The 10146-nt window shown below is 44.8% G+C and overlaps 1 protein-coding gene across 1 annotated transcript; it reads right to left on the bottom strand.

Moving 5' to 3' along the window:
* Nucleotides 1-1012: 1012 nt before the first annotated feature.
* LOC311245941 (heat shock protein 30-like) lies at nt 1013-9660 on the bottom strand (the record flags this gene model as incomplete). The annotated part of the gene is given in 3 exon segments (XM_084335966.1): nt 1013-1027; nt 9122-9598; nt 9601-9660. Coding segments are annotated over 3 exon segments (552 nt in total).
* Between the last annotated feature and the right edge of the window lie 486 nt (nt 9661-10146).

The following is a 10146-nucleotide window of genomic DNA, read 5'->3' as shown; positions in this document are numbered from 1 at the left end:
TATAAAGTTGATCAATTGCATGTCTTTTAACATACTGCAAAACATCTCTTCAGTGTTTTTTTGAAGATCAACAAGTTGAAAATAAAATGGAACACTGATGTAATGATTGTTTTAGTTTTTACTGTTTATTATTTCTATATGTTTATTATTCTGATTACCACTGCCAGTAGCAGCTCATCAAAATATACAATCCCTCCTATAGTTACACATACACCGTCCTCATATCCCTCATAGTTACTCATACAAGTAAAGTATTGCTTTTTGTATAAAGTTGATCACTCATGCTGCAAAACATCTCTTCAGTGTTTGTGAAGATCAACAAGTTGAAAATAAAATGGAACACTGATGTAATGATTGTTTTAGTTTTTACTGTTTATTATTTCTATGTTTATTATTCTGATTACCACTGCCAGTAGCAGCTCATCAAAATATACAATCCCTTCTATAGTTACACACACACCGTCCTCATATCCCTCCTAGTTACTCATACAAGTAAAGTATTGCTTTTGTATAAAGTTCACTTGCATGTCTTTTAACATGCTGCAAAACATCTCTTCAGTGTTTGTGAAGATTAACAAGTTGAAAATAAAATGGAACACTGATGTAATGATTGTTTTAGTTTTTACTGTTTATTACTTCTATATGTCTATGTTTATTCTTCGATTACCAGTAGCAGCTAATCAAAATATATAATTTACTACTTTTTACAATGGGAGATAATGAATATTGAGCATAATTAAGTTCAAGTTATCATTGGTTTGGCCCTCCAACACAGTTCAGGTTTCTTATGTGCCCCTTGTAAAAATGTATTGCCCACCCCTGCTTTAGACTCACGTAGAGGACATCTGTCAATGTTTCACAATATTGTCTTTGGTATCATTTTAAAGGGGACTGTCATCTTTCATTCAAGCTAATATGTGAATCTTTCTGACCAATATAGAGGTCACTGGAGCTCTTTGAACAGTCAACAACACATTTTTACACGATTTCCGCCTAAATTATATACTATATTTTAGCCTTGTGTCATCTAGGAGCAACAGGGACACAGAATACAAAATCTACAACACTCTCAGGACCATAAGGATTCAGGAAATGCATAATATGCCTATACTATTTCTTGTCAGGGGTGATTGTGAGCCTTGAATTAGAAGAGCAGTACTAGGCTCCTATTAAACTATACAGAACAGCCACTAGGATAATGTCACAAAGTGGTCTGTCTTTATCATACATATACAGGACATAAAGGACACCACAATGAGACAAGGAACCACTTAGAGTTTTATAAACAACCTATTAAACAGAACAACATTATAAACTAAATTAACATTGAAAGTGAATTATACATTTAATCCCACAGTATACAGTATCGTTATTGATGGGAATAGGCCTATGTCAAGATCTGATTATAGTCAGGCCCTCCCGAGTAGCCCCCCTAATAAATAATAAAAGGGGGGACGTCCTCCACAGCCGCGTTGAGGCAGGCCAGGACCGCAATGTACAACCCTGTTTCCCTGGGCCTGTACTGTATGCATGCTTCGTCCCGCAGGGCACGACGACCTTCCTCCGGCTGGAGTCCAGCTGAAACCCTGTCTCGTCTCAGTTATAAATGTGCTGGAGTCCAGCTGAAACCCTGTCTCATCTCAGTTATAAATGTGTTGGAGTCCAGCTGAAACCCTGTCTCGTCTCAGTTATAAATGTGTTGGAGTCCAGCTGAAACCCTGTCTCGTCTCAGTTATAAATGTGTTGGAGTCCAGCTGAAACCCTGTCTCGTCTCAGTTATAAACGTGCTGGAGTCCAGCTGAAACCCTGTCTCGTCTCAGTTATAAATGTGTTGGAGTCCAGCTGAAACCCTGTCTCGTCTTAGTTATAAATGTGCTGGAGTCCAGCTGAAACCCTGTCTCGTCTCAGTTATAAACGTGCTGGAGTCCAGCTGAAACCCCGTCTTGTCTCAGTTATAAATGTGTTGGAGTCCAGCTGAAACCCTGTCTCGTCTCAGTTATAAACGTGTTGGAGTCCAGCTGAAACCCTGTCTCGTCTCAGTTATAAATGTGCTGGAGTCCAGCTGAAACCCTGTCTCGTCTCAGTTATAAACGTGTTGGAGTCCAGCTGAAACCCTGTCTCGTCTCAGTTATAAATGTGCTGGAGTCCAGCTGAAACCCTGTCTCGTCTCAGTTATAAATGTGTTGGAGTCCAGCTGAAACCCTGTCTCGTCTCAGTTATAAATGTGTTGGAGTCCAGCTGAAACCCTGTCTCGTCTCAGTTATAAACGTGTTGGAGTCCAGCTGAAACCCTGTCTCGTCTCAGTTATAAATGTGCTGGAGTCCAGCTGAAACCCTGTCTCGTCTCAGTTATAAATGTGTTGGAGTCCAGCTGAAACCCTGTCTCGTCTCAGTTATAAACGTGTTGGAGTCCAGCTGAAACCCTGTCTCGTCTCAGTTATAAACGTGCTGGAGTCCAGCTGAAACCCTGTCTCGTCTCAGTTATAAACGTGCTGGAGTCCAGCTGAAACCCTGTCTCGTCTCAGTTATAAACGTGTTGGAGTCCAGCTGAAACCCTGTCTCGTCTCAGTTATAAACGTGCTGGAGTCCAGCTGAAACCCTGTCTCGTCTCAGTTATAAATGTGTTGGAGTCCAGCTGAAACCCTGTCTCGTCTCAGTTATAAATGTGTTGGAGTCCAGCTGAAACCCCGTCTTGTCTCAGTTATAAATGTGTTGGAGTCCAGCTGAAACCCTGTCTCGTCTCAGTTATAAATGTGTTGGAGTCCAGCTGAAACCCTGTCTCGTCTCAGTTATAAACGTGCTGGAGTCCAGCTGAAACCCTGTCTCGTCTCAGTTATGAATGTGTTGGAGTCCAGCTGAAACACTGTCTCGTCTCAGTTATAAACGTGTTGGAGTCCAGCTGAAACCCTGTCTCGTCTCAGTTATAAATGTGTTGGAGTCCAGCTGAAACCCTGTCTCGTCTGTGAATGAATGAATGAAAACTTTATTTAACAGATTGCAGAATGGGTACAATACAGTACGGCTCAATACATACAATTGTTAAGGGGATGCAGACCTGAGAAAGACGTTTGTCTTGTTTCCATCAGGGTCCCCCATTTTCAATTCATATAGACATTTATGACATACACAACATACATGACATTTATGGCATAGGGACATATAGGTATTTAGTACTGATACATTTGTGACATAGGCGGTATTCAAATATACAGTACTGTTACCCCTAGATCCTGACAGAGTATATACATATGATGGGGAGGGGACTGTACATTAGGAGGGGGTGGGTGGGTGGGAGGGAAATATACATACGGCGGGGAGGGAATATATACATGCGGTGGGGAGGAGACTGTCTATTAGGAGGTGGTGGGGGTTTTGGGCATTTACGGTGGCCAGTTTCGAATTGCAGCCTCCCGTAGGTGCTCTTTAAGGGCGGTTTTGAATGTGGGCAGGGATTCACATTCCTTTACAGCTTTGGGTAGGGCGTTCCACATTGTTGTGGCATAATTGCGAAACGTGTTTAGTCCCTTGTTTGAGCCGAATCTGGGTTTAACATGATTTGTTGAGCTTCCTCTGGTGTAGTGGTTGTGGTATTCACTGACCTTTGGGAAGTATTTTGACATGTACATGGGCACCCCGGTCGTATAGTGTATCTTGTAGACCAGGCCCATTGCAAGTTGCTGTACTCTGTCGTCTACTCTAAGCCATCCTAGGTTGGCAAAGTGGGCAGGGGTGAGGTGGGTTCTGGGGTTCAGGTCAAGTAGTAGTCTGACCAGTTTGTTTTGTGATGTTTGTAATTTTGTTTTAAGCGCCTTTGAGGTGCTTTGGTACCATGAGGTGCACGCATAGTCATAGTACCCTTGAATGAGTGCTCCTGCCAGAGTCTTCAGGGTATTCTTGTTTACCAGAGAGGAGATCCGGTACAAGAATCTAGTTCGTTGGTTGACTTTTTTTATTACATTGGATGCCATTTTGTCACAGGAAAGATTTGCCTCTAGGATGGAACCCAGGTAGGTAATTTCGTCTTTCCTTGTGACAATATTGTCACCCACTGTAACTGAGAATCTGTCGGTCTCGCTGAGTTTGTTATTTGAACCGAAGAGAATGGACTCTGTTTTGCCCATGTGTAATGATAGTTTGTTATCAGCGAGCCATATGCAGATTTTGCCTAGTTCCGTGCTGAGGGTTTTTTCAACCTGCAATTTGTTCTTGTCAGAGACCAGCAGGGCTGAGTCGTCCGCAAACAGGAACAAGTTGCAGTCACAGGCTGACGACATGTCATTTGCATAAATTAGGAAGAGTAGCGGTCCTAGTATGCTTCCTTGTGGAACACCACAGCTCACTGTGAGGGGGGGGGATAGAGTACCGTTTACCTCTACCATCTGTTCTCTCCCCTCCAGGTAGGATTGCATCCAGCTCACTGATGTCTCAGTTATAAACGTGTTGGAGTCCAGCTGAAACCCTGTCTCGTCTCAGTTATAAATGTGTTGGAGTCCAGCTGAAACCCTGTCTCGTCTCAGTTATAAATGTGTTGGAGTCCAGCTGAAACCCTGTCTCGTCTCAGTTATAAATGTGCTGGAGTCCAGCTGAAACCCTGTCTCGTCTCAGTTATAAACGTGTTGGAGTCCAGCTGAAACCCCGTCTTGTCTCAGTTATAAATGTGCTGGAGTCCAGCTGAAACCCGGTCTCGTCTCAGTTATAAATGTGTTGGAGTCCAGCTGAAACCCTGTCTCGTCTCAGTTATAAATGTGTTGGAGTCCAGCTGAAACCCTGTCTCGTCTCAGTTATAAATGTGTTGGAGTCCAGCTGAAACCCTGTCTCGTCTCAGTTATAAATGTGCTGGAGTCCAGCTGAAACCCGTCTCGTCTCAGTTATAAACGTGTTGGAGTCCAGCTGAAACCCTGTCTCGTCTCAGTTATAAATGTGTTGGAGTCCAGCTGAAACCCTGTCTCGTCTCAGTTATAAACGTGTTGGAGTCCAGCTGAAACACTGTCTCGTCTCAGTTATAAATGTGCTGGAGTCCAGCTGAAACCCTGTCTCGTCTCAGTTATAAATGTGCTGGAGTCCAGCTGAAACCCGTCTCGTCTCAGTTATAAACGTGTTGGAGTCCAGCTGAAACCCTGTCTCGTCTCAGTTATAAATGTGTTGGAGTCCAGCTGAAACCCTGTCTCGTCTCAGTTATAAATGTGTTGGAGTCCAGCTGAAACACTGTCTCGTCTCAGTTATAAATGTGTTGGAGTCCAGCTGAAACCCGTCTCGTCTCAGTTATAAACGTGTTGGAGTCCAGCTGAAACCCTGTCTCATCTCAGTTATAAATGTGTTGGAGTCCAGCTGAAACCCTCTCTCGTCTCAGTTATAAATGTGTTGGAGTCCAGCTGAAACCCTGTCTTGTCTCAGTTATAAACGTGTTGGAGTCCAGCTGAAACCCTGTCTCGTCTCAGTTATAAATGTGCTGGAGTCCAGCTGAAACCCTGTCTCGTCTCAGTTATAAACGTGTTGGAGTCCAGCTGAAACCCTCTCTCGTCTCAGTTATGAATGTGTTGGAGTCCAGCTGAAACCCTGTCTCGTCTCAGTTATGAATGTGACGGTTTCTCCCTGGTGCTGGTGAGGAGCTTTAAGTATCTTCTATGCAGGGGTGTAAAGTACTTGAGTAATTGTACTTCGTTACAATACTTAAGTACTGTTTTGGGGGATTTGTACTTTACTCGAGTATTATTAGGTTTGTATACTTTGTACTTTTACTCCACATTTCAGAGAAAAAATACATACTTTTTACTCCTTACATTTAAAATGCAGACCTACAAAGTACAAAGTACAAATCTCACAGGTCCAACCATTTTAATGAGTATATTTTTATTGTTTATCAGGCCGAACTAACGTTAACGTTAATAATCCTGCGACCGCAGGTAAACAGCCAATTAAATCCCCATTAATGGAACATGAACCCGCCCATACCCATGCTGATTGGTCCTTGTGCAACACTAGAAAGCAGGGATCTTTGATTAAACACCTGCTATCAGAAGAATAGACATTATGCTGTTAATATTGTGATATTATTCAGGGTACTCCAGTATTCTGTATTTAATATTGTGATATTATTCAGGGTACTCCAGTATTCTGTCTTTAATATTGTGATATTATTCAGGGTACTTCAGTATTCTGCCTTTAATATTGTGATATTATTCAGGATAATCCAGTATGCTGTGGTTAATATTGTGATATTATAATATTCAGGATACACCATTCTGTTTTTAATATTGTGATATTATTCATGCTGTGATGAGAATGCCGTCCATGTTAGTTTACCTTCAATGGAGAAGTGCATTAAATAATTTTAATGCAAAAAAAGTGTCCTCTGTTCTTTCATTTCAGCATTGTCTATCGCAGAACACATTCCATTGTGGGCAGAGTGTATGCTTGGTTTCATTCCAGCCTTGCCTAAACACCAGCTGATTATTTCACTAATTGGCTCACCTCTTCAACTAACTCACCTGGTGCAATGTATAGTTAAAATACTTTTACTTTTTAGTACTTAAGTACATTTAAAAGTATTCGGCCCCCCTCTTGAATTATTCTTCTATGGCCCCCCTCTTGAAGTATCTTCTATGGCCCCCCCTCTTGAAGTATCTTCTATGGCCCCCCTCTTGAAGTATCTTCTATGGCCCCCCCTCTTGAAGTATCTTCTATGGCCCCCCTCTTGAAGTATCTTCTATGGCCCCCCCCTCTTGAAGTATCTTCTATGACCCCCTCTTGAAGTATCTTCTATGACCCCCTCTTGAAGTATCTTCTATGGCCCCCCCCCCCCCTCTTGAAGTATCTTCTATGGCCCCCCTCTTGAAGTATCTTCTATGGCCCCCCTCTTGAAGTATCTTCTATGGCCCCCCCTCTTGAAGTATCTTCTATGGCCCCCCTCTTGAAGTATCTTCTATGGCCCCCCCTCTTGAAGTATATTCTATGGCCCCCCCTCTTGAAGTATCTTCTATGGCCCCCCCTCTTGAAGTATCTTCTATGGCCCCCCTCTTGAAGTATCTTCTATGGAAATTAATCCACCGGCGGATATTAGGCATGATCTGCAAACACAAAAATACTTTATTCGGATCCCCATTAGCCATTGCCACAGGCATAGGCTACTATTACTGGGGTCCACACAAGTTTACAGAAGTTATGAAATACACATTTGTACAAATTTGGTCAGAGACATAAAACATTATGAGTCCATCTTTTCAGCAGTGTCCTGTTTGTTGCCAGAGTCAGTCTGTGTGGTGCTTCCCTCTGTGTGCTGAGGAACTGTGGTGTTGGTGTCTTCTCCAGGCAACATCTGATGGCAACCTCTCTCTCATGTAGCAGGGTGGATTATCCCTGCTTCGTGGGAACTGTGGTGTGCGGTCAATAGGTAGCGAGACACAGTAGCACTCTGGCCAGCTGCACCTCCGTCTTTGGGGTCCGGAGCGTCAACTGGAGGCTGGCAGTGGGGATGTATGAGGCCCAGGATTTACAGACCTGGTCCGGTACTCTGGTCTTCCTCCCTCTCTCTGGAGCAGTCAGCAGTACTCCCCAACACACCCTCACCCTCCACGATTGTCTCTTTTGCCCTCCCACACCTAATGACCGGATGGTAGAGAAATAACTTGGTTCCCCCCGCAAGCAGTACCCTCCCTTAGTGACACCAGAAACCTTACAATAGAAATGGAAGGTAGAATAGGAAGGGGTTAAGGTTAGGGTTAGGAATAATAAAAGACACGCACACAGTGCTCCCGTTCTGGATGAATGTATTGTAACTCAGCCTAGTTACAACAATGCTACGTCTGGTGATTACTGCACCATGGGTATCCATACAATAATTACACTGGCATGAATCAATGGCATGAATCAATTATCGTATTACACCCAGGCACCAAGTGCTCTCAGGTACCCAGACTAAACGCTGCCCACGTCTGGGCGGAACACAGTATTTACCTTCTCTAAGGAATTACACTCATACTGTCCCTGGTTGAGAATATGGGGAAGGAAGGGGAAGCATAGGGAAGAGAATAAAGGGATTCACTGAACGGGAATTATTTATGAAATACACGCCTTATCACGCTCAAAGAAAAGGAATGAAATAAAAGAGTGAGCCCACAAAATACCTATAAAGTCCTATCTTAATGCCGGCATATATTGTTCTGGGTACCCCTATGAACTGGTAGTAGCAACGTTACTTTCGCCCGCGGGCTGCACCACACTGTACTGTATATGGAATCGGGAGCATCAATGCTCATTTGTACTCATCCGAAATGGCCGCCTCGCCACTCCACTGTTGTCCGGGAGGCAAGATGGCGTCGAACGCTCTCGTGAGGATGTCAGCAGGCGGAGCTAGGCAGAGAGGCAGCGCCGGCTGAGAACATGTACTGAGTGATGGCGACCCCTGTTGGATGGGCGGAACTCCCGTCGGCCGCAGGCACCCTGGTGCAGATCTGAGTGAAGTCCTCCGGGGCCGGCTGAACGCAGGCAGCCGATCGCAGGTCTGGTCGAAGTCAGCCGGAGCAGACTGGTTGTTGGCCCACGTTCGTCCTGGGGCGCGCGCTCTATACCGCACACTGTAGCTACTATAACTCGGTACTTAAAGACTTGAATAATTGTTTAACCGCACGTTACCTATACCGCACACTGTAACTGCTATAACTCGATTGCTAGTGCCTGGCTCTGCACTCATTGTTCATATAATACCGCTGGTACTGCTAGGATATCGTGTCCACTAGCCAGTACTCGTTATCACCCGTTGTCCTCTTACGGGGCCCCCTGGCATAACGTCAGCAACAGGGCTATCCAGAGCCCCGTTAGCTGCGACTACTCGTTGTCAAGTTCACTGCCGAAGAGAGCGACTTCCGCTGGACTCCTCCCTTTATCATCTCCCAGCTCTCTCCGCCACTCTCTGCCTGCTACTGCCCCCTGCAGGTCCCGCCTGCCAGTCACAAGGGGAGACGCATTGTAGAACATGAATCAGTACTGTCATTTATAATCCGTATTCCAATGCTCTTCGGAAGGGGACGTTTGTGTCATTGCTCGTGTGAATCAATGACACTAGTTAGAATGTCTTTGTGTACAAAAAGGGATATAAACACAGTCAGCAGTTCTGAATAATATACCATATTTTCCAGACTGCTACACTCAGCCTCCTCAGCAGATGGAGGCTTTGCTGCCTGGATGTGGAGCCTCCCGTCCTGAGCCAGGGAGCAGGTGACGGCCTCAGGATCCACCCCTTCAGGCAGATCAAACTCCTGTCTGAACTCCTGCCGTCTGTAAGAGTAAGATCTTTTCCCCTCCGCCTGCTTCTTCTCTGTCTTCCCACTGACTCTCAGCTTCCTGCCCACCTGCTTGACAGACAGCTCCTCTGGGGAGAAGTCTTTAGTGTCCAGGGTCAGGGCAAAGCTCTCTCCCTCTTTCTCCAGCGTGTAGGAGACTGGCTGGATGGCCACAGAGGCTGGGACACGCTCCACCTCCTCCAAGATCGTCTCTTGAAGTTTGTCCAAAAGCTCCAGACTGCTGTAGAGCGTCTGCATGTTTCTCTGAAGTCTCTCCCGCTGGCAGGGAAGAGGTGAGACCTCTGGCCAGAGACTGCTCACACAGGCCAATAGAAGTCCATGAAGGGGCTGAGAGAAGGCTGGAATCCACGGTGGCACAGCATCTTCACTGACTGTTGAGTCCTCTTGTTGTGATGGAAGGCTGGAGTGTGTTCAGTGTTGCTTGTGTTGCGTTGTGTCTCAGCAGTGGGACTGTCTCAGCTTTTATATTCTGCCTCTGGGAGTTCCAGTGTCTTCAGGAATGTTCCTGTCATTACCACAAGTCTCCACTGGGTGGCAGCCTCACTGCAGGCGATGTAAACAAACCACGCCTCATCTTCTAAAATTGGAATGGTCCAGAATGACCTAGTCAAGTATATATAGATCAGTGGCGGCTCTACCACTAGGGGCGCTAGGGCGCCGACCCACCTGCTGGCCAGCTGCTGTTAAATCAGAGAAGAAGAGAATAAAACTTTTTCGTTTTTGTGTTTTATAGCCCTATAAATAATATAAACATGTTTAAAATTAATAATATTTACTCATTTTAAGTATGTTTGTATTTCCAATGCACAATATAACGTTATTATCTAAATTAAAAAAACACAGTGACA

Source organism: Notolepis coatsorum (assembly GCF_963971535.1).
Source record: "Notolepis coatsorum genome assembly, chromosome: 19".
Taxonomy (NCBI): domain Eukaryota; kingdom Metazoa; phylum Chordata; class Actinopteri; order Aulopiformes; family Paralepididae; genus Notolepis; species Notolepis coatsorum.
This window is presented reverse-complemented; position numbering and strand designations above follow the sequence as displayed.